The following is a 25,045-nucleotide window of genomic DNA, read 5'->3' as shown; positions in this document are numbered from 1 at the left end:
AATTAGTCGACACAGAAAAACCGTAAGGAAGCGAAGCGGCGTTCTGTTTTTACCACTTCCTATCAAAATAACAGCATACTGCACTGGGTTTATACGCAGTTAATGCAGGACAGAACATAGGGAGAAGATTTATATGTACACATGGAGCCAGACTGATGTCCAAAGTGTCATTTTCTCAGACCAAACACAACCACATTTCGGCAGTTTTAGTTACACTCACCGACAGTTGTCGCTACTGAACTTTTATTTTTTAAAAATGCAAACAGGAAGTATCACTAGTATTTTTTAAACTTGACACCACGCATTGGATCGTGCATTGCCCATGTGGTATATGTGTTTCTACGCTCTAGGAGGAAGCTTCATTTTTTACCCAGCTGGACCCCTAATATCTGGTATTTACTCATTTCTATTCATTTTTTACCCTTCTCAGGCCCCTACACGACTTATAAATTCTCAAAACTACAAATGTATTTAGTGTAAATTATTTTTGAAAGCGTTTGCTAGCTAGGAGTGTTACCTGTATAACTCTTACTATTAATGAGCCACAACACTGAATCCACAGAACCAGCTCATCTTAATATGAATGTTAATATAAATGCACTTTAGTATGTCACCTTACACACTTGTTAAAGTCAGTATTCGTTGGTTCTCTTGTTTAACACGGGGTATACGACTAATCAACTGATAAGAATAATAAGAAAATAATCCAGAGATTAGTCAGCAATGGAAGTAATCGTTACAGACATATCAGTAACTACTGAATTCTTTTTGCTTTCTTTATATATATGCACCTTGAAACAATACAAACTTATATTGGAGAGTAAATCTCAGCAGTAAACAAACATATGCAGTTGTCATTTAATGTCTGCAATACAATGCTATTTCAATTGTTTTTTAATACCCATTATGAACGTCAGCTTGAACATGGAGTCTTCATCATCATTGTCATCATCGCCATCATTATGCAACACAAAGAAAAGAAAGAACACAGCCGTGGGAGCACATGAGAAGGCCAAGACATTAAAAACTGAGCAGGAGGGCGATGAAGCGCTGCAGAGTGGACGTCTCTCTCGCTCACCGAGGGTCTCAGTGCCGCTCGACTGCCTTCAACAACCAATTACACTGAATAAGCTGACTGAGCTGCTGCATTACGCTGCTCTGGGGAGAACAGGTGGCATCAAACAACCCAGGTAATGACTATGCTTGTAAAGTGTTATCTACTGTGTCATTTCTCAGCAAATAATATGCAGTAACTAACTTATACTGTGTCCCTGTGCACCAATAATAATAAAAAGACTTTACTTGCAGACTGCAGCCCCCATAACTTGTAGGTCTCAAACTGTTTCTGTCCTAGTTGGTGCCGCCTCCGCCATCAGAAAAAAGTTGAAGGTTTAAATGTTGTGATCGTGGAGGGCCTGACGCAGAGTCACTTTTACAAACACTACCTCAGCCTGCGACAACTCAGGACCAAATACACCACTGTGAGTAACCAGAGGGAATGTAAATACACTGACATAAATTATTTAAGGAGAGAAATTCTGTTCATAGCATCAGTGTTTAGGATTGTTTTTGTTGTTTTTGCATTCTAGAGGGTCACCTTCACACCATCATGTAACAACGTAGCATCTGGAATCTTCAGCAGTGAACTTCCCAAAATGGACTGTGTTTATTTTTCCAAACCAGACAATGATCTGCATAGTGGTGAGAATTGTATACAAATGGTAGATCTATCTATCTATCTATCTATCTATCTATCTATCTATCTAGTCAGAATATTCATGTGTGTGTAATTTTCTAAGCAGTAGTTGTGTTTTTGTGTTTTCTTTTAGTGTTTTTCTCTCTTACTTAATACTTAATTGTGCATGTGTGTATTATTACTGCAGCATTGAAAGGTCACCCAGTTATCTCCAAGTTTGGGACCCAGAGGAGAGGACTGACAGCTTACGTTCTCACCCAGGAGGAGATGATCAAGAAGCACTACCCTGTCAAGGGTGTGTGAGCTTTATTTTTTCTGAGCATTATTTTTATTGAGTTTTACATTTGGTCAAGAAGGTAAAACAGGCATTTATCCATTGTGAAGGAGCAGTGTTTTTTTTATCCAGGCTTTTTATTTTGCAGCTGTCATAGCTGGCCTAAAATAAGATCTTCTTATGGGAATTAGTCACTTTGTGACAAGACCATACTACGATAAGACATCCAAAAACACAGTGTCAATGTGTTTACATCCAAGCTTGTACTGTCAAAGCAAAACTGTGTAAAATGCATATGCCATTGTTTTCTGAAAGCTTTTTTTTTTTAAACCTGTTGTCACTTAAATGCACCATCAATTTTAGAACAGAATTGCTTCCAGATTTAGTTGGTGTAATGTAGACATGGTCTCAGTCTCTTCCTACTCACTTCTTGTTTAATTTCTCTCGGCACAGGAATGCCAGGCTTCGAGGAATTTGTGAGCACAGACAGTGTTGACTGTGTGACTGACAGCAGCCCTCTGTATGGACTTGACTGTGAAATGGTGAGATGCCCTCAGTTATGTAGTTAATTCCTTCTTTCTACTGTGGAATCCAGTGAGAAACATCCCCTCACCTGATTTGGCATATTGCAGATGTTGCTTGTGTTCACAGCTTTAATGGTTAAACCTGAGCAAGTTGCACCAAAGCCTCTCTGTCTTTTGCAACTGTTATTATATTTTGAATTATTACATTAAGTCCACTGTTGTTCCAAACTGTTCATCACTTTGTGGATGTGTTTTAGTGCCTAACAGAGAAGGGGCATGAGTTGACTCGTGTTTCTGTGGTGGACAGTGATGGGAACTGTGTTCTGGACAATCTGGTGAAGCCCAAGAACCGCATCCTCAACTACCTCACCAAGTACACACACATTCATTTTTCTGGGCCAGAAAATCCGAATAAAACCTTATGGCCAACAATATACTTGCTCTGGAGTTGGGTCTGTGACAATCCATGGAATATATAATTGATTTCATCTTAAAGGCACATTTTTCCAGTATTTCTAAGTCTTGAGGTACAGACAAACTTCTCCATACACTTTATTTTGTTGACTTACTTTTTTCAAACACATTTCTGTTCCCACCGTTGCCGCTGGGTGCCTCCTGATAGGTTCTCTGGTATCACTGCAGCCATGTTGCAACCAATTACCACCACCCTGCGGGATGTGCAGGAAAAACTCAGGATGCTGTTGCCAGGCGACGCGGTCCTGGTGGGCCACTCTATCAACAATGACCTCATTGCTCTAAAGGTGAGTGACTCGGACAAACTACTTACCCTCAGCCATGTGAAGCTTGCCATGTATACGCAGGGAAAAGTGTGTCTTTAGTAAAACATACATACATAATTTATTGTATTTATAATCTGTATGTGGCCACTGACATGCACTGCTGTCTGCCACCGTGTGGCTTTTAAACTGATGAAGTCTGACACAACATGAAACATAAATACTGAGTGAGCCTGAGGAAGCCGCAATGTGAAATGTGTTGTTTGCTCATAGATTTGTAATCACGCACCACTATTAATAAATGAAGACCACTGAGACATCTCGTGTGTGCTGGCTTTCGGCTGGATGAAACATAAACATATTTATTTCATGTTTGTAACAATTTTCCCTTTTTTCAATGCTCCTTTTTGGTTGCTTTAAACATGTCCAATGCATCAACTACAAAAACAAACAAGTCAGGCTTCACTCAACGTGCCATAGTAGTTTACAGAAGTAATTTTATTCCCTTTATTCTAGCAGTAATGGTAAGTGGTCACATATTTCAGATATTCCGTGAATAGATATTCCATTTTGGAAAGGTTGTCTTAAAATATAGATACAACTTCTTCTGTAAGAGTTTTGACCTGTATTGTGTCTGTCCTCCCTGCAGCTCATCCACCAGCATGTAATTGACACCTCACTGCTGTACAGAAGAGAGTTCGGTCAGAGGTTTAAGCTCAAGGTTCTGGCCGAGACAGTGCTGAAGTGAGTTCTTGTTTTGTGTGTGTGTGTGTGTGTGTGTGTGTGTGTGTCTCCTACCACAAGTAATAATTTAATTTCTCACTTGCATCCCAGGAGGCAAATACAAACCGAAGAGAAGAAGGGTCATAATCCCAGTGAGGATGCTGCAGCAGCCTTGGAGCTGGCCCAGTACTTCATCAAAACAGGACCTCGTCAGGTAGCAAATAACTGTCTAGGACACACACACACACACACACACACACACACACACACACACACACACACACACACACACACACACACACACACACACACACACACACACACACACACACACACACACACACACACACACACACACACACACACACACACACACACACACACACAGAAACAATTCAACATTTTCTGTGTATGCTCGCTGTCAGGTTGTAGAACGTCATCTGGAGGAGTTGTGGGGATACACAATAGAGGAGGAGGAGTCCTCTGACTGCAAATCTGCACCCACACCAAGTCTCAGGTACAACATGTTACACACTCTTTCTGTATTCTTGACATCTTACAGCCATCACTCATACCATGTTCACACTGAGTTGGGTATAACCATAGCTTTCCTCTGGGTTTTTTCACCTCCATACTAAAGCAACACGTTTCACACTCAAAATGGAGCATTTTAAAAACACTCTCCGCAGTGGATCGATAGATGATCGGGCTGCATGTAATGGTTATTTTCATCGCTGTTTAATCTATCGAGTGTTTTCTAGATTAATTGGTCACTTGCTTGGTATTTAAAATGTCAGAAAATGGTGAAAAATATCTGTCAGTGTTTCCCAATCCCGAAATAGGCCTCTTCATATGTGTCGTTTGTCCACACTCTGAAGATTTTCAGTTTTACCCTCGTAAACCTTATTCACACTGGACTAGTACTACACGGGGACCTGTAATTTGTAGTAACTGTTGAGGAGCTGTGATCTTAATCCCAAGTATGTTTGCCAGGTTTGTGATCTGTGAAGTTAAAAATTCCACTGTAAATTGACAACCATATTCATTAGTGCTGTTAGAAATAAGCATCTCTGTGATTTTCTGTCTTTTGTTTTTTGTTTCTGCCAGTTGTTTTGTTTTTTCTGCACGTCTTCTGCCTCTTTCCTTCTCAAGAATTATGCAGCCTACAGTGGCAATTAGAAATGAGAATTTGGAGCAATTTGAGTGCAAATTCAGGAGGCTCATGTCAGTACAAACCATAGAGGCAGAGCAGGCTCAAATCCATCACAAGACCAAAAGGAACATTTTGCTGTTTTTCAAAGGCAGGTTCTACAGTTATTATGTGACAGCGTATTATTATCACATCTGCATATACTGTCATTTAGTTAAGCACAGAAAATATTTCAATTCAAGAAACTATAATTAGAGTTTTGTTTATGAATTAATCCTTGCAGCTCTACAGTTGGCTCATTGTAGTTTGGACTGGTTTGTTGTTCATTGACTGTGAAACCAACATCATGGCTGCCATAATGACAGATTCTACGTTCTTTATCATGCAGGTTTGCTGACATACTGCAGCTACTCGGCCGGTCAGTAGCCTTTTTAGGAAAGCGTTCTGATGTCGCCTTGAATCTGTCCAATCAGCAGTGGTACAGCTCTGACAAAGAGGTGAGAATTGGTTGTGGTTTTTGAAAGAGCAGTCAGTTTAACCTGATCAAACTCGTGTCTGTAACACAAATGATCTTGTTTTGTCCTTCAGATCATAATTGATATGTTTTCATTTGCAGCAAGTTTGCCAGTTTCACCTGTTTGTTAGACATTAGCAGCATTGCATTCATTACGTCTGGAATGTCCCAAGGTGTCTGTTTTTGAATAATCTTTCACGGCACTTCTGCATAATTTGGCCATGGCCTATAAAGTGACAACGTGAGGACAGATGAATGTTACTCTTTGGCTCAGGGTATGCATTTGATTATCACTGATTAAGTTGTAGGTGAATATACATCAGTATCAATCTGCTGCACCACCAGAGTATCTTTAATCAAATCAGCAGTGACAGACTGGTGCCTTCTGTCTACCTTTCTGTGTCTTTGCATCTTTTTCCCTCTGCTTACTCCATCTTTTGCTCCACTCCTTATTTGCCCTCACTAGTGACCATTAAACTCTTCCTCCTCTACTTCTGAAACTTGTATCTTCTCTTCTTCAGGTGCTGGAATCCTTTAAGAGACAGACAAAGCATCCTTTCCTCTCTGTCGTCCAGTTTTCTTCCTTCTCAAACCATTTGAAGAGGCGCTTCCTTCATCAGGAGCAGCTGCACCGGAGTGTGAGGCAGTTATTCCAAACATGTATCGTCCTGCTGCATCTCGTGTGGATGTACTCCTCACTGTGTGTGTTTGTCCTGCAGCTGTGTGCATATCTTCGGGATATGTGTGTGGTGTTTGCTGGACCGTTCCCTGCAGGTTTCTCTGAGAGACAAGTGAGGCGGCTGTTCCATTGCTGTGGACCGGTTGGAAGAATCAAAATGTTGCACACAAGCGTCAGAGTATGTCTCGTCATCTGCCTTATGAGTCATCGTGATAATTCCTGCTTCACTTCAACTACATGTGTTAAATTGTTCAGAGTTTCTCCAGTTTTTGAATTGGCTTCACTATGTTTTCCTACATTTTCTGACCATGCTGGGTCTCCAGGTCCATGCAGAGGTCGAGTTTGAGCTGCTAGAGGGAGCAACGCTAGCTTTAAAAACTCTGAATGGACTTAATGTGCAGGGACAGCCCATGAAGGTAACTCTCTTCCCTTTATTCTTTTGCTTCTGTTACCTCTTCCCTTCCATTGCAAGTATGTCCAAACCTTTCTAGACAGTTGTACTAATATTTCTTATTTTTAGGTGCAGAGGCCCATGAATGAGTCAATGCTGGACCTGGATCTGACTCTTGATGCCTTAACCGGTGACACTCTCAACACCAGTCACCTCTACGCCGTTAAGCTGAACCCCAGTGTGGCTGAATGCATAAAGAGTTCTGCAAAGGTTAACGGACACACATTAGACAGTAAATGTTCAGGTGTTTCTCCTGTAAACGGTTTGCCAGCAGCTAAAACAAACCTGTTACAGCTCACTGATACCAGATCTACACTGTCTGAGGAGACAGTCACTGAGACATTTGGTCACTTTGGTACAGTGGAGAGAGTCATCCTGCCTGCCAAACCTGGAAAACATACAAGACATGCATGCATAAGTGAGTAAAAAAAGCTATATGATGAATTATATCTTGCTGCACAGTTTGAGTGGGAGTTCATACAAAGATTGTGTGTCTCTGGCTGACAGAGTTCGAGAGTTCAGAGGGCAAACATGCAGCTCTCAGCTCCTCTAAATATCTGCGACAGGAGAACTACCTCATCTGTCAATCTCTGACTCCACCCCATTTGCCTTCATGGGTTGCCATGGCAACGCCAGTGACCACAATCAGAGGTGACGGGGAAACGGCAGAGGACGAGAACACAGCCAACATGTACCACAGTTCTCAGGTAAAGTCAATATTGCGCTGATTTGACTGATTGTCACACATCCTTAAACGTGAACTACTGTGGAATTTTACACATCGCATTATTTGTCACGTATCATTTTGTGCATTTTTAGATAGCTGTATATGTTCATTATAAACATGCCATGACAGATTTAAACCTGTTAGCATCTTGTCTTAGTTCTTAGCGCTTTAGTTTGTTCATCATTAGACAGAAAGAACAGCCTGAGACAACAACACTGACTTTTTCCAGAGTTTAAATGTTTTGGTAAGACTCTGAAGGATTCTTGTCTCCATCTATTCAACAGTGTTGTTTTCTGGTGTGCATTGAGTATTGCAGTTGCCCGAGGCCATAAGTATTGCCACAGACTTTGAGTTTTGCTCTGTTTTTTTTTTAAAGATACTTTGCAAAGTTTGGCTTGGTTTTATTTTATCATAATAAAATCGATGCCTAACACACAGGTATGACAAAATACAAAAAACAAATGCTCGGAAGATGCTGTCAGCCTCTGTTAAGTCTCACTAATTCATATCAAGACTAAAATCTCACAGCAAAAACTGAGCATTTAATTTCAGGCCCAGTTCATGCTTACTGTATCTGTGCGTCACAATGGTCTGAAAGGTAATGCATGACTTAAATGTTGTCATCCACCCAAATCTCCAAGTGCACATGTGGCAGGAAAATAAATGATTGTTGGAACAAGTGCTTGTTATGAGGAGCGACTGTATAAAGTCTTGCACACATGAATAATTGATCATTTAAGCAGTTGTAATTAAACATTCTACACTCAGTAATCCATATTGATCAAGTGAAATCATGTGTTTAGAAATGTTTACAAATTTATTACAAATCAAAAGCTGAAACCTCTCATTTTTAAACATATTCTGTCTCTTTCCTACGGCTCCAAATTGTCAACAAGATTGTCCTGTTTCCTTTATTCATTCTTGGGATGTGTCTGCCATAAGACTGGAGTCCATCTGTGTATATACTTAAGGTCCCACAATTTATACTGTGTCACGACAAAAACCAAGCCAGAAGGTCCAAAGAGTTTTAGACCTTCACTATAAAACTGTGGTGAATCATAGATCAGGGCAAGGGCATAAAACACTTTGTGAAGCTTTGAGTGTTCCCAGGAGCACAGTTACCTCAATAAATGTGAATTATTAGACGTTTAGATGCACCAGGACTATTATATTCATCTTCATATGGTTGGTCTTCTGGCTGAAGCGAGTAACCGAACAAGAATGGCCTCAGTCAGGAAGCCAAAAACCCAAAGACTCCTTAGAGTGTTCTCTGTAATTACAACCAAACTCTTTTTATAAGGATGTAAGCTACTCTGAGTAGAAGGTACTTAACAGTCCACTTGGAGTTTGTCAGGTGACATTTTAATCACTTTTAGAGCATGAAGAAAACATTCTCTGGTCTGATGAGTTAAAAACTGAACTATTCACATAGACCCTAAAGCATTGCTCATCACCTGCTAAAACCATCCCTACAGTGATGCATGGTGGTGGCAGCATCATGCCATGGTGGCACTGATCAGTGACAAAGACAGAGAGACTGAAATGAAGGAAGGATGAATGCAGCCAAATACACAGAGGTCCTTAAAGGATACTAGTTGCCGAGACCTTAGACTGTTCACCTTCCAGCACCATAGTGACCTGAAGCAAACGGTCAAAACAAGCCTTAGGGACAACCCAAGCCCAGACTTAGACCCCACAGAACATCGGTAGAAAGATTTGAAGATGGCAGTTCACAGATGCTTCCCATCCAATCTGACAGAGCCTGAGAGGATGTGCCAGGAAGACTGGGATAAACTGCCCATTTCCAAATGTCTGACGCCTACAGAGATTTTCCCAATAAGACTTAAAACTGTAACTGCTGTTAAATTGGCTTCTACAAAGTAGAAGCTAGAAGATCTCTGGTTCGCGTCCCGGTTAAGGCACCTGGAATCTTTCTCCTCTCCAGGTTCTCCGGCTTCCTCCCAGAGTCCAAAAGTTTAATTGGTGGTTCTAAATTGGCCGTAGGTGTGGCTGTGAGCATGTGTGGTTGTTTGTCTCTAAGTGTAGCCCTGCAATTGACTGGTGACCTGTCCAGTGTCCCCAGCCTTCACCCTAAATCAGCTGGGATAGACTTCAGCTCCCCCGCAACCCTTGTGAGGATTGGGCGGTATATAAATAATGGATATTTTTGTAATGAGAGTGGATTTTTAATAAATTTGCAGACATGCTCTCACTTTGTCAGTATGGAGTGTAGAGAGACTGGAGAAAAAACATTTTAGCTATTTAAAATGTAATCTACCACACACTGAATATTTTCTGAAGAGATTGTAACTATTGCAGCTCATGGCACTAGCAAGGTGGATAGTACTAGAGACTGACCTCTCCCAGTTCAGAGGTGATATAGGGAACTTTGAAAGCCAGTTTCTACTGGTGTTGTGGTTATTAGTTCTGAACTCGACTAAGGATGTTAAGATGTTCAGGATGTCAAACCCTTTGATAGAAAAACCTTATAAATCAAGGTGTGTTAATGACTATCCAATCTTTATATAACTCAGTGGGATGTATGACAGCGTCCAGTGGTTTAGGGCTGGTAACAGTATCAGGAATATACAGGATTTCTCTATAATCCATGCTCTGATCGGATTACATTCCCAGTGGGGTATTATGTTGTGGGTTTTTTTTGTTTTTTAATTATCTCTGTTTCAGTATAGATCCAATGGAAGTGCACAACAAAACTCCCATCTGTGATTTGATGTTTTTGTGTAGGATCTGGAAATGGATCACATGATGAAGAAGCTGGACAGCCGGTTGGGAAAACTCTTCAGATCCCTCCCAGACAGCACCTTGTCTGTGGTTGTGCTGCTCGGACACACCAGGTGAGGACTCCCAACAGTGTTTCTGGCATAGTCTGCTCTCTAATTAAATATTTATGAAGCATTTCCTCCTTGTGTTCTCTTCCTCAGTGTGAATGGTCACTTTCCTGGGCTGTGTCTAATGGAGGTCAAGCAAGGGTCTTGAGGAAACTGAGCATAAATCTGCACCAGCAAAAACATGGGCAGGTTCTAGGATTCCTCAGCCCAACTGTACTGGATTGAATGTAATCGGTTAAATAAAAAGGAAAGAGGCTTTGTGTTTTATTGAGACTTCCTTTATCTCAGACATGTTCTCACTGAGAGCTAAAAGCAGTATTTTGCACATTAAGATAAGGCAAATACATAGTTTGTGGCCTGGAAATAATCAAAGTTACAAACTAACATTTGCCTTTTGTGTATGTCCTGTGTATAACTGTTGGAAACATGATGATGAATTGACAATACTTTACAAAATCAACTTGTACAGGAAGCTGAAGAAAGCACAAAACTCAGTGCAGTAGATCAGCAAGTCTAGCACCCTTTGTCACATAGGAGTCGGTGCATAATGAATACTATTACTGTAATGCAATGAACTGTCACTTTAATACAAGAGATTGCTATATTTTTAAGTATGAATTGTATTTAAGATTTGGATACTGTGTGATTAAATTGTTCAAATTTCCATTTTTTCTTTTATTACTAACTTTTAACACAGACAGGTAACAAAACAAATATAGAAATATAGTAAAATCGATTTGAGTCAAAGGTGGCCCATTTAAGTTCCTAGAGCAAATGTTTTAATGCTATATATCAAATGTTTAGCTACATTCAGTTGTGGTTTTACCAGAGCGTCACCAGGACCTCTAAACTGAAGCATGTAGATAAACAAATGCATGTTAAAAATTTCTGAATCTGTATATTAAATTGTGCTCTAAATGTGAAAGTTACAATGCAATGACTATTAACTCAAAACAGAAGAGATGAAAACAGATTACTAAGAAACATTCTTTAATTTTTTCCCTTTCCAAGGAAATATTTGAGGATTTTTAAACTTTGTCTTATACAAAAAGTATTTGTTTACTTAACGTTTACACCTTTTGCATTAGAACATACTCTGAAATCGTTGCAGGTTGACACAGTTACAAAATATTAAACACAAAAATGTAAAGAAAAACAATTCTGTACACAAAAAAAAAACACCAGCACCTCTCATGAAGGGTCAAAATACCACCAATAATAAATATCACATTATCATTGATGATAAGCTCATATAAGTCGGCTAAAACTTGAGAAGTTGACGGAACTTAATTTTAAAATGGGGAAAATATCTGACTGCATTAAAATACTAAGTAACCCTGACATTAGAAACTACAGGACCTGTCAAGTGGTATTTTACCTTTTACGACTGATGAAACAAATTCACAGGGATACAAAGACTACAGAAAATGTACATGTCCCTCACATGCACGCGCTCACACAAACACACCTCACACTCACAAAATAGACTGTCGACAGGTGACTCGTTAAAATCCATGAATGATTCCAAAGTGACAGCATGAGTGTGGTGGCAGATTCCAGTCTGAACACATCAGAGAATAAAGGAACATTTTTCTGGTTTAGATTTACAAGATCTGGTGGTGTGTGTGTGTGTCTGTGTGTGTGTGTCTGTGTGTTTACCCAGACGAGTTGCCTGCTCCTCTGGCATTACATCAAAATATGGCAACTGTTGTTATGGCTTGTGTTCTCTCTTTCAACAGTCCAGTCAAGTGGCTGGGCTGGTAGCTTTGGACACGGTATGCACAGCTGCAGAGTGAATGAATTAATCAGGGCATTACACTACTCCCAGTGCTGTAGGACTTTGAAGGAGAGTGCCCCAAGTGCTTCTGAAGAGACCCTGAGCAGGAGCCCAGTGTGGGACAGTGGCCTCTCGCTACCAGAGGTCTGGGACGTCAAACAAGGAGGTTGTGGATTCAGCTGCTGTACAAAATAAAAAAAAAAAAAAAAAAGCAGAAACATTTCAAATCACAACTAAGGCCGCACTTTGGTACTTTCACTCATTCAGAAATTGTCAACTCAACAGGTCAAATGCAATTAACACAAACACACCTTCAGACTTCTTTTTCTTGTTCTTTTGACTTTTCCTCCTGTGGACTGTTGAGGTTTGCTGCCAAGTGATTGTCCCCTCAGCATCACTGCATGGATCTGTGTCCCCAGAACTTTTATCATCCTCATCATCATCATCATGTGCTGGACTTAACTCAGCTGAATTGGATGCATCTCTGCAGAACACACCAAGCATTAGAGGCTAAAAACACCAACAAACAGGACACTAGTCACAAGTACCGACCGTTTCTCTACTTACGTTGTCCTAAGCCATCCCTCTGAGGTCTTGCTCTCAACAGCGTCTGCATTTGCCTGTCCACTTGGAACTGGAAAACAGTGTCAAGCAAGACAGGAAAGTCTAGATTAGATCTCCTTATACAGAATGCAAGGTTGAGGTTGAGCCTTTGAGATTAAAAGATGCAACACCTGGTATTTAAAGTTACGTTGGATGAAAACAGCTCCTCTGACAGCTGAGACAAATGGCTAGCTATTGTTTAAGAAATTTTAATGTGAAACTGGCACATACAGAATGATGACAAATTAAAGGAAAAAACTGTTTGCTTGATCTAGCGGTTCTGTTGTGCTGTTGGGGAGATTTGCCGGCATGTTTGGACCCACTAGTCCCCTTAAAAGGGCAGAGTCACTGCAAATCAATACAAAGTGATCAGTTTGTTCCGTGAGGAAACATTACATTTCTATTCTACGATGGGAGTGGTCTCTTCTAGGATGCCGCTGCCTCCATCCATTGGGCATAAAGAGTCACCAAGTCTGTAAATGATGTGAACCATATCCATGGCCTTCACAATCACCAGATCTCAACCCAACTGAACACTTAAGTGAGATTCTGAACCAACATATTAGACCACTCATCAAAACACCAAATGAGGGAGTCGAGTTCCAGAACTGTTCTGGAGGACATGGTGGCCCAACATCTTACAAAGACCCTTTATGGTGTTTTTTGCCTTAAATTGGTCACCAATATGTATCTTGAACTACAAAATGGCACAACTGGAAGAAAAAAAAAGGGAAAACAAAGCCTAAGAAACATAGGTGTAAATACTTAATGTGCTCCTTCAATTGAAATATTCAGGATGAATGTCTGTGGTTACAATGCTGTCAGCTAAGAAGGCATCTGACCCATCTGCTCTGAAGCAGGTGGCCATAAATAAAATATAAAAATCTGATGTAAAACAAATTACCCAGGCTTGCTCATCTTTACCTCCATGGTTGTGATGATTATTCACAACACCACGTGCCCTCTGCCTTGGGGCACGCTGTAACTCTGCTAAGTACTTTCCAAGGGAAAACCTTGCTGCATGCTACCACACTGCAGCAGGAAAGTACAAATGCACTCAAGAATTCACACACCATCAGTTTTCATCTTCTTGCTGCCAGTGCTATCTGGGTATGAGTAGTGACTCCAGCCATCTGCAATTAGAGCCTCTTCGGTTCCCTGCGCTCCCTGAACGGGACTGATGCTGCGTTTCCTCATCCTAGAACAGCAGAAATAGGCCAGACGTGTCAGTGTAAACACAGCGTGTGCCATCTGCAGAAACTACTACACAAATACAGAATGCTACACCGAAAAACGGAGGGGTCAGCAGTCCAGGCATACCTGGGGTATCCAAACCCAGAAGTAGTGGAGGAGGTATAGTTAGATTTCACCCAGCCATCTTCGCCCCAGGTTTTGGCTGTTTGGCCAGGCTTCTCCTTCTCTTTACCCTGGATGTACTCTGCATATGTCTGGATCTTGTAGCTCTCTGCATAGCGGCTGGTGTTCATAGCTGCACAAGAAAAGAAGACATTAACATTGTCCAAGATGTATTTATGCAGAGTCCAGTTCAGTGTGTGTGTACGCAACCAGTTTCGGACTTACCTATTTGTACCTGGTCTGTCTGACTCAGCGACACAAATGCTGATGTGTCATCTACCCATGAAACCTGGATGTTTCCTGAGTGAGTTGCAAAAAGAAACAAGAAGGTAAATGATAAACAGCTGGTAATAGTTGTTTGAAGGTAGAATTAACATGCTTAATTATGTCTTACCAAAGGCACTAAAGAGCTGGTAGAGGTCACTAGTCTTCCATTCTTTTGGGAAGGTGACATACAGGACATGGTCTCTCTTGGGTTGCACTGTACGAGCAGCAGAAATCAAACGGAAACATGAGGTGGAGAAGTGGCCAGTGCAGTTTTAATTTCAGTCCACACCAAGTTGTTGTATTTTAAAAATGAATGAAATGACTCAGTGTAAAGTGAAAGCTCAATCCAAGTGTGAAATAAAATAGGAAATAACACCATCTGCGCAGCTCTGCACAGATTTTAATTGCCCGTTTTGGTTTTTCACAACAGATTATATAGTAACAGCTCTAACTAATGTTTACAATAACCAAAAAGCAGCCCTGCATAAAAAAGCTTGAAGAAATTTAAGCATGTAGCAAAGCATAAAAAAAATCCACTGAGTGCTGGTTGACTTACAATCTGGTCCTGTGATGTTGAGGTAGGGTATATCTATAATCCTCATCAGGAAGAGCCTAGAGAACACAAAGTAGGAGGATTATAAGCATTTCCTAAAAACGTTTTAAGCAATTAATTCAACAAATTATGGGCTTATTATCGCTTACTTGTTAAAGAAAGGCTCAATTAGTTTGGAGCGGGCTGAGATGTAAGCTTTGGGTGGAGTCAAGAAAGAACCTGTAAAGGCATGTTAAGCAGAACTAGTTAAAATGTCAAGTATTCAAGGCACATTTCTTTATTTGTGAATAGGACCAGTGTGACTGTGCCTTACCCAGGTAGTTGGCCATGGAGATGAAACACAGGCCAGTGATGTAGGCATCATACCCTGCCTCGTGGAGCTGCTCCTGGGCTGTGTCATAACTGGGGAACCTCTCTGTCGTTTCTGACCCGGAGAGAGAAGAAAAGAGGTCAGCAGGTTTTTTTGGCTTGCTGTAACGTCAGTGTACTTCGAGCCTATGCCAGAGAATTTACTCACCGACTTGTGGCGACTTAAAGGGGTTTTCCTTCAGCTGTTTTTCCAACTCTGCCAGAGAAGTGTTAGTGATCAACTCCTGTAAAGCAAAAGGCAAAAAACATGTCAAAAGCACTCAGGTGTTCATTTATAGTTTAGAGACCAAGATCACAAATTAAATCTCAGGGTGATGGGGGGAGCTTCTGTTGCACTATCATAGCATAATCATACCAATTATATGAAGACTTTAACAATCTTGACTTAAAAATCACTCATCTTTAGAGGTCAAGTATGTGGATAAAGTAATTTGTGCACAGTGGCTAACAATATCATACTGAGCAGGAAACAACTCTACAGGGTGACAGATTTACAGGGAAAAAAATATAAGTTATTGCATCTGATGTTTGTTTTTTCCTTTTAATACATCTGTCAGTGAACTAACTAAAGCACAATGCATCTGGTATTGTGCAGCACTTCAGGAAATGATTTACCTTAAATGGCTGAGTGGACGCCATCAACTTTGTGTCCAGAAGTCTACAAATGAATAAATGACAACATTCAACATCAAAATAAACCTAAGAAATGCATCTGTGAAGACATGAAAACACATTTTAACAAAAAGAAGAAATTACCTTGGGAAGACACACATTGTAACCTCTTTAAAGTCTTGAAGATCCTAGAGAAAGGCATATTGCCATAAATAACACATAGATCACCAGATTACTTTACTTTAAAATGCTGCTTTAAGTAGTAAAAAAAAAAAAGGCTGAATATTTAGCTGCTGAAAAACACCATATTTAAAGAATCCATCCTGTACCTCTGGCAGAGGGCAGTAGAACTGGTGGATGGTGTGCATCACATCCAAGAGCATGTTGTGGCCAACGACAAGTTTCCCCTGTGTGTCAGACGGTACAGTTTAAGCAGATTTATCTAAAGAGCACTAAAAACACAACACCACCTTAAAATACTCAGGAAAAAAAGATGTAATTTAGTAAAAGAAGTGACACAAAAGCGAAGCTGAGAAAGGTATGTCTGAAAGCCATGGCAGTCAAAATTTTGGAGCATCACTGATTTTATTTTTGTGAAATTCAAAACTTGTAACTTTGACAAGAACTTTAAGTGACAAACTCAAGGCTGACTCACAGATTTAGAGATGGCGTGGATGACCCTGGAGAAACCAACAGCATCATTTAGTTCCTCCTGAAAGACACATGTGGGACAACATTAGACTTCAGAATATTCACTTTCATGTTCTGTAAAATGTTTTTAAAGAAGATGCACCAACTTGTTTTCAAAGTGTTCTAACACACTTTTTAACAATTTGGACAAGAATGTAAACTGAACAACTCTCTTGCACTACAACTCACCTGCTCTCTCTCCAGTTTCTGCTGTTCCCTCCTCTTCCTCTCCTCTTCATCAACTTTACTGACCTGGATGTATCGCTCCTTCTGCACAGAAACAGAACTTACATCCATAATTCTACACCAAAAAAAGTGTCAAAAAAGGTAAAAATAAAACATATGCTGACCTTTTCTGTTTCCACTGTTTCCACATGAAGACCCTTTGGGAACCTGCGAGATCAAGACAAATGTTAACCTTCAACAGTAATAATAACGACAATAAAATGCAAAGCCTTAAGCGACACTCACTTCCAGTTCAGTGTCTGGTAGATCAGCTTCCTCTGAAACCTGGTCAGAAAAAAATAAAATGCATGATTTAAATGGTTAAATACAAATTTAGGGTAGATGTGACTTTTGAGAGAGAGGCTAGATTACCCAGTACATGGATCCAAGTCCAAAGTCTTTTCTGAGTTACTGAAGAGGGCCTCAACCTTCTCTCTGCAAGGAAAACGCAACGGAAATTATCAAAACATAATTAGGCCAAAACTAAAATAAAGGCAAAAAGGCTTTGTGGAAGATTCAATTATGTCAAAACCAGCTGTCCGTCTTGTGTGACTCTGGGGCTGCCATGGCTGGATCTCCTTCCAGCCACGATACACCGTGAAGGAGAGGTACCAAGACAAAAAGACACCTGGTTCCCACATGAAAGAACCAAGCTGTTACCACCATCCACAAAATCTGTCTTAATACACAACTCTCACTACCCAGAATTGTTCTGACACGAGAACTACTCAAATGGCTCTAATCCGAACTGCGTTTTTACAATAGATAAAAGTATGATGTGGAACACTTACACCACCCTGTTGATAAAATCTTTATGTTCCTCAGGTACGTGTGCAGGGCCTTTGGAGGACGATGGGGAGATAAAGGATGGTGTCCCTACACCATTAGCTTGTTGATTCCTCCTCTCCTCAGTCTGCTCTCTCAGCTGGGCTTCCTCCTCCTGATTTAGGTATGGGATTCCTTTGAAAACCAGAAGTCTCAATTTTACCTTTGCACAGTGACCTGTACTTATATGCTTGTATGAACCAGACACTGGCAGCTTACTGTATTAGGCCATTCAATAACATGAAACACTTAATATTAAAACCTGATCTGCATCAAGATAAGTTCCCTCAATAAGGAATAATGCATGTTACAGCAGCAAATGGATGCAGAGCACACTGCAGCTGATTAGGAACACACTGATGTGATCTGATCTCAGGTAGGTGTAAATGAAATTTATACAGTAAGACCACAGTTAATTTCTTAAAAAAGTTAGCAAGTTGAAAGCTCACCTGCCTCTTCCTGCTACTTTAATTAACCTCAACAAAAACTACAGGTAGCAGCATCATTAGCTCAGCAGTAGAACAATATAGAAGTCCATACATCTAGATTGCTTCCCTTGAACTAGAACATGCAAAGTTTGTTGACAAATCAGCCAATCACGCAAGATTAATGTGTTTATTGAGACTGGGTAAAATTTTGAGCACAAAATCAAGAGTGTAAGAATTCTTTTTAATGCCCAGTGTAAATGTAAAGACCTTCAAATTATTTAAACTATTACTGAGATAATATAGTCAGATAAAGATCACATGTTAATACTGGAAGCAAATGAGCCATATTTGCAATATGGAGTTTTCCTCTGGCAATTCTGCAGCAAGAGAACTATAACGGTGTTGCACATTAGTTTTAGCAATGTTCCTGGCATTTTTAAGCTACTGAAAGTTGTCAACAACATTACCATCCCTGTGATGAAGAGGTAAAAAAACTAAATGTGTAGATTCTCAACCATCTAGGTCATGGTAATCCTGGGAGCTTCTGTTAAAAAGCAACTGGATTTCTCCTTTACATTCTTGAAGATGTGTCACCTCTTACCTAAGAGGCTTTTTCATCTCAGTTCAGTGCAATATTAAAGAAGCCTCTTCGAGGAGATGTCAAACATCTTCAAGAATGCACAAGAGAAGTCCAGTTGGAACACAGCTTGAAGGCGCTCAGTCAACAGAGAAGTTCAGCCTTTACAAGCTTATCTTTCAAATAAAGTTTGTGATCATTTCCATTAGTGAGGCTGTTGGCGTGAGAGACTGTTTCGAGTGACAATGTCTTTGTCTTGATCTTGTGTACATCTAATTTGCTGTCAGGGCCACGTTGCAAAATTATCAAATTTCAAACTATCTAGGTTTCTACAAAGGCTTGGCCCAAAAAAAAAAAAAAAAAAAAAAAAAATCTGACAGAATTGCTATTTTGTTTGGTGTCACTCTAGTCTGACAGATGACGGCTTTCATGAGCCAACAAATGACTCATGTCCTTCTGTACAACACACTTTTCTACAGAAAATTAACAAAATGTCTAAAACTTTACATGAGTCATGTCTAGACAAAAACACCATTCAAGAACTTCACCAAAATAAACGGTTGCAAAAAAAAAAAATCAAACATTCCATTACAGAAAAGGACCTAACTTTCTATAAGTTCAAGTTTAATATATGCTGCCATCCAGACACCCTGCGCTGTGCATTTACAACACAAAAAGGCATTTTATATGGAAAAATTCATTCTACACCTACCGTGACAGAACACCTTGTTGAAGTCAAAACCCTGACTGGCCAAGAAGTCAATACTGGAACTCTGAAACGACAAAAGCGATTCTGTCTTACCTTTCTTCAAACTTTCTGCAGCTGAGCGGGCACTGCATGAGCTACCTTTTTAACCAATTTAAATCCCAGTGAAGATTAAAACTCATTTATCTCACTTGTTTTCAAAAGAAGCAATCCAGTAACCGTGAGGAGGCACACTCACTTACTTGACAAATGAACTTTATGTCAGGGGACGTCCTGTTGAACGGTTTTGGGAAAATATAAAAGTTAAAGGGCTTTGTGATATACCTGCAAAGAAAAAACAACAGAGAATAGAAAATGAGGATGTGTGAAATAATTCAAGTTCCTGAGAGTTTATTACAATAACCAGCAAGTAAATCATACAAAAGCTGGATAACTTCCATTATTAATCCGTAGCTTACACATATTTTGCAAAGAACCCATTAAAGGTATTGGGGGAAGCCGATACATAAAGTCAAGTCCGAAATTATTCATACCCCTAGCAAACATTGACTTAGAAGTTACTTTTAAATGTAAATAACAGCTGAGAAAGTATTTTTTCCACGACGACATCTCGTGTACATCATCATATTATCTTTTGGGAAACATCTGTGTCATTTCCAATCAAGAAAAAACTTGCTGGTTGAATAAAAGTAACTTGAAGTCAAAGTTTGCTAGGGGTATGAATAATTTCGGGCTTGACTGTAGTTGCTATTTTGACCATTGTAAATCAAAGTTTGCCTATTGGGGCAAAAATCAGCCACTGGACACTCATTAGCACCACAATAAATTAGGACTACACATGATAAAAGAACTAAATAATTTTGACAGAACATGACATAAAACCTGGGCCTCAAAATCTTGTAATAAAGCAGAAGAGATCTTAAGGCTCTTATGATGTCATCTGATAAAATATGCTTTGATCCTTTATATTTCCAAAGAACTTTTTAATTGAATTAGCACAAAGCAGTATACACACTGCAAGCATGCAGGCTTGTGAGCCTCTTTTTGGGCAGTGGCCCATTTTGTAATCCAGTCATGTTTCAAGTCACAAGATGGTTCGAGGAATCATGACATGAAACTTCAATGATTTTACTAAATGAAATGAAGACGACACCAGAGCAAACGACAATGGAAACAGTACTTTTGATTGGTCTCAGAATGTCAATGCCTGGTCTATTTGTGCAGTTGTCAAGCAGATGTGACTCACTTTGACTTTGTCTGGTCATACTTGAATGTACAGAGCCCAAACTGGAACAGCAGAAAGTCCATGGAATGCTGGTGGACAGAAATAAAAAGAGCTTAAACAAGATAAACAGCAAACTGGACGTTTTCACAGGGTTTCTGCAGAAATCAGCCAGTCAAATTTAATGCTTTTTAATGCTATACTGTCAAAATTTTAATGCCACGACCGTGAACTCAACAAATTACACAGATTTTGTTTTTTTTTGTAAAAGATGATTTTTATATGAACACTGTCCCGATAGTCCACTATTTCTGAATCCAGAAACCACCCCTGACCACCCGAGGGCTGCAGTCATTCGCTGAAATCCACGTTTTCTAGCCATTTTTGCTGGAATTTGCATTTCCCCATTTCCCAGTTCTCCTCCACCTGGTCCAGCCTGCCGGCCACTTTAACCCTCCTGTTGTCCTCATTTACGGGCACCAAAAAATATTGTTGTCTTGTCTGAAAAAAAAAAAAAAATCCAAAAATTCAGCAAAAAAATAAAAAAAAAATCCCCATATTTTTGAAAATGTGCAAAACCTTCAGGAAGAAAATTCCAATAATTCCTTAAAAGCTTCCCTTAAAAGTTTTATTTAAAAAAAAAATAAAAAATACCCCCCAAATTTGGCAAGAAAATTCTTGTAAATATTTTTAAAAAATGAGTAAAAATCTTCCAAAAAATCCTAAAAGTATCTAAAGTGGTTACATATATATCAGTAAAACTTCTAATATTTTCTTTAAGAACATTCACAAAAATTATTTTTTTTGTGAACGTTCTTAAGAAACATTTTTTTAGCATTTCTTTTTTCCACCGAAAAATGTTCAAAAATTTCCCAAAAATGTTGAAAATGTGGACATCAGAAGTTTTACTGAAAAAATATTTTTTCCACATTTTCAACCTTTAAAACGGGTCAATTTGACCCGCAGGACGACACGAGGGTTAAAAACATGCAGTTTTTGGCAATTGTACCCAACCGGCTGGAACAATTATCGCAATGCTTCAGCATGTTTACGTAGAAGCACATATCTGATGAATGGCAGTCTATAATTATATATTATTATAATATTATTGTCAAAAATTTTCTTGAAAACTGCAGAAAGAATTTTTAATGCAACTGAGAATCAAGTTCAATGCTTTTTAATGCCATATAAGGCCTTAACTTTCGCAAAATCAACTTAATAACTATTAATGCTTTTTAATGCCCTGCAGAAACCCTGGTTCAGGCTGCTGCAGGACTGTGGATGAACTGAACACACTGGAGTATGCATGGGGAGTGAGCAGCAGCAGCAGCAATGGGGTATACATGAACTCGGTTAACCTTTTTCAGCTTTGTGTATCGTTCCTCCGGTGTGTCCAGCCCGTTGGTCAGTGCACTGACATTAGGACCGTCGCTTATCCCTTAAAACACAAAAACATTTGTGAGTCTGCGCGCGCGCGCGCGCGCACACACACACACACACACAGAGCGCTGGTCATTTCCATCGGCATCTCTGCTAAAACGGTTACAAGGTTACCTGAAAATTCTCCATCGATGGCAAGGAAGTCAGCCTCTTCTATGGCGCTGTACACCGTGCTTAAACTGTCCTTATAATCTGGAAGGAGGAAAAATGCGTTAATATCGGCATGTTAGTGTAACGAGGGACGCGTGCTAGCCGCCGCTGCTAGCTAACAGGCTAGCTAGTTAGTAGCACAAACCCCGAGGAAGCTCCGTTTTCAGTCTTGTCCGTTTTACAGATATATCACATAACCGCAGTGTCGTACGTTGTCATGCTGTACATAGCGAGCAGAGAGAGTCGATGAGCGAAAGCTGTCCAGCTACTTACTTTTGCGTGTTACCTCCATCCCTGCACAATGAACCTGGCTGACAGCTAACGTTAGCTAACCTCCGTCAACTGCCTTTTAACGGCTGGACAAACAGTTCCGCTCCCGTCGCCCCGACTACCGCTGTAATGGTCCGCCGTCTTTATGGAGATTTAGTCAAAAATTATTTTCATTCAAGATTAAAAAAAAATAAAACAAAACAAAAAAAGCTAACACCGCTAAGAATAAATGTATCGTGTTATTTAGTATAGTTCTATTTGACTACGCATTTATACAGGAATGATGGGGGACATGAAATTTGAAACACCGATTTTGCGTTTTAGTGCAGCAGCTTTATGTCATTATTTTCACTCAAGTGGTTTGTTCATATTTTTTTTCTATTTAGTTTTCCACAAATTATATAAACGTGGCACTCTTTTAACTTTAAGAGAAAAAAAATCCCAAGAAGAGCTCAAAATGACATTTTTTTTTAATCAAGGTCTAAGGTCACAGTTGTAAGTGTACCAATCATAAATATCTCATTTGAAATAGTCTGCAATCTATACACAACCATTCAAAATTTAGGGGTCACCCAGGCAGTTTCATGTTTTCCATGAAATCTCACATTTTTATTCACATGCTAACATAATTGCACAAGGGTTTTCTAAAAATCAACTAGCCATTCATTCGTATTTGCACTATGTATGACATATTTGCACTAATATGTTACCAGCTGTGTTTTTTTGGCTTATTTCTCTCTTTTTTATTTTTATTCCTATATTACTTGCTATAGATTTGTATATATATTTATCCCTGTTTCTTAAATATTGCATCATTGTTGCACTGCCTGCTCTATGTGCCTTTTTAATTGTCCCCTGGGGACAAATAAAATTTTCTAAATCTGAATCTGAATTTGAATTTCAACACGATTAGCTAACACAATGTAGCATTAGAACACAGGAGTGATGGTTGCTGGAAATGTTCCTCTGTACCACTATGTAGATATTCCATTAAAAATCTGCTAATTCCAGCTAGAATAGTCATTTACCACATTAACCATGTCTAGAGTGGATTTATGATTCATTTAATGTTATCTTTTTCAGTGATGGAATGTAACTTTTACTTCTTGCGTTTACTGAAGTACTGTACATCAGAACAAATTTGAGCATCTTGTACTTTTCTTTTCATGCCACTCTCTACTCCTACTGTACATCCTAATTATATAAACAGTTTGTAAGGACACAAAGTTTACACACTTTCTAAAATATCTCTGTTTATTTATTTATTTTTCCAATATGTCATGATGTATTTATTTTGTTCCAATCCTCACCTTTGTTCTGTGATATAATGTGATTAAGTAAAAATTTGAGATACTTCATTTGAGGATTTTCTTTTCATGCCTCATTTTCATCATGCCATGTATGATGACAATAAAGCCATTCTAATTCTAATTCTACTACTTGTCCATCGCATATCCGTGAAAAATGTTGTACTTTTTATTTCACTTCATTTATTTGACAGCTGTAGTTACTATTGCTACACGATTTTTGAACGTGTGAACAGAAATGTCACCTCTAACAACTGAACTACACGGGAATAAAGTTTTTAAAACCTTCAGAAAGTTATTCTCCCTATATGTCCACCATCAGACATCAGTGTAATCCTCTGGTCAGTGATGACAAACTCTTTCTAGCTCGACTCTACCTGTAACCTAAGCCGGCTGAGGAAATCTTTAAATTACTTTTACTTTTGGTTGACCAGTTAAATGTATTTTTGTCTGTAAATACTTTACGTCAACTTATGCTGTTTTAAATGTTCTGTATGAATAAAGATGACCTGATTAATATCCAAAAAACTTTTGCTTTACAATTCATTATTTGCATTCTCTTCAAATGTTGTCAGCCCAGTCGACATTTAAAACAGAAGTTACTATTTACACAAGATTTTTTGCACATAAAACATATGAAAACCTTAAGTACAGCTGAAATTATTTTTTGATTATCAGTCAACTGACAGAAAACTGTCAAAAGTTTTGATCACCATTTAGTGACAGCATTTCTATTTCTATTTTCTAAATTTTTACACACCAAACAATCAATTGATTAGGGAAAAAAATGATCCGTAGATTAATCTATATTGAAAATAATCATTATTTGCATTAGTCCCACCAAGAAAAAGTTTAAAATGAGTTCCACATAAACCAACTACAGCAGTTAAATCTTGTTTTTTTGAATGCATGAATGCACTAATAACAACAATATTATATGTTAGCGAAAAAAAATTCTATATTCACTGCTTTTACATTTAATACCTAAAATTAGGTATGTTATTGTCATAATACTTACATGCTTTTACTTAACTGACATTTTCAACACAGTATTTTTACTTGTAACAGAGTATTTTTATAGCGTGGTATTAAGTACAGAATGTGAATTCTTCCTCCACCTCTGGCTTTGTTTGTTTCTATGTATATTTATCTTTATTCATATCTGAAGTCATTTAATCACAGTTGGCATCCATTGAATTTTGCACTGCTGAGCCTTGTGATCCTTTTCATCTGAACAAAACTATACACATTCTTTGCTTTTATATTCTTACGCATCACAGAGAGTTATAATCAAAACTGCTGCTAGAAATAAAGCCTATAAACATGTAACTGTGCATGTACTAA

At 39.0% G+C, this 25,045-nt stretch overlaps 2 protein-coding genes across 4 annotated transcripts; one reads left to right on the top strand and one right to left on the bottom strand.

Annotated features, from left to right (window-relative positions):
- Positions 1–309: 309 nt before the first annotated feature.
- LOC111587653 (RNA exonuclease 5) lies at positions 310–10,990 on the top strand. Of its 2 annotated transcripts, XM_023297700.3 has the most exons (20): positions 310–392; positions 918–1,190; positions 1,355–1,481; positions 1,590–1,701; positions 1,884–1,991; positions 2,424–2,512; positions 2,752–2,867; positions 3,117–3,255; positions 3,881–3,975; positions 4,066–4,168; positions 4,380–4,471; positions 5,493–5,601; positions 6,140–6,256; positions 6,338–6,475; positions 6,621–6,713; positions 6,818–6,958; positions 7,043–7,166; positions 7,256–7,455; positions 10,221–10,330; positions 10,418–10,990. In XM_023297700.3, the coding sequence occupies exons 2-20, from the start codon at positions 925–927 to the stop codon at positions 10,470–10,472; spliced, it is 2,334 nt and encodes a 777-aa protein (XP_023153468.2). In that variant the 5' UTR covers positions 310–392; positions 918–924; the 3' UTR covers positions 10,473–10,990. The 2 variants fall into 2 exon arrangements, with proteins under 2 accessions (XP_023153468.2, XP_023153467.2); XM_023297699.3 differs by having other exon boundaries at positions 6,818–7,166.
- A 307-nt stretch (positions 10,991–11,297) lies between these two features.
- parn (poly(A)-specific ribonuclease (deadenylation nuclease)) lies at positions 11,298–22,534 on the bottom strand. Of its 2 annotated transcripts, none has more exons than XM_023297702.3 (26): positions 22,398–22,534; positions 22,089–22,166; positions 21,893–21,972; positions 20,559–20,626; positions 19,555–19,636; positions 19,319–19,379; positions 17,568–17,736; positions 17,149–17,211; positions 17,023–17,061; positions 16,902–16,944; positions 16,741–16,821; positions 16,517–16,573; positions 16,191–16,268; positions 16,006–16,049; positions 15,865–15,907; positions 15,398–15,473; positions 15,194–15,304; positions 15,030–15,099; positions 14,884–14,939; positions 14,455–14,541; positions 14,286–14,360; positions 14,025–14,193; positions 13,778–13,902; positions 12,669–12,735; positions 12,413–12,585; positions 11,298–12,280 (listed from the first exon to the last, which is right to left on the bottom strand). In XM_023297702.3, the coding sequence occupies exons 1-26, from the start codon at positions 22,414–22,416 to the stop codon at positions 12,237–12,239; spliced, it is 2,058 nt and encodes a 685-aa protein (XP_023153470.1). In that variant the 5' UTR covers positions 22,417–22,534; the 3' UTR covers positions 11,298–12,236. The 2 variants fall into 2 exon arrangements, with proteins under 2 accessions (XP_023153470.1, XP_023153469.1); XM_023297701.3 differs by having other exon boundaries at positions 11,298–12,283; positions 22,398–22,526.
- Positions 22,535–25,045: the final 2,511 nt, after the last annotated feature.

Source organism: Amphiprion ocellaris, chromosome 4 (assembly GCF_022539595.1).
Source record: "Amphiprion ocellaris isolate individual 3 ecotype Okinawa chromosome 4, ASM2253959v1, whole genome shotgun sequence".
Classification (NCBI taxonomy): domain Eukaryota; kingdom Metazoa; phylum Chordata; class Actinopteri; family Pomacentridae; genus Amphiprion; species Amphiprion ocellaris.
The sequence above is the reverse complement of the archived record's forward strand: the minus strand, read 5'-3'. Positions and strand labels throughout refer to the sequence as shown.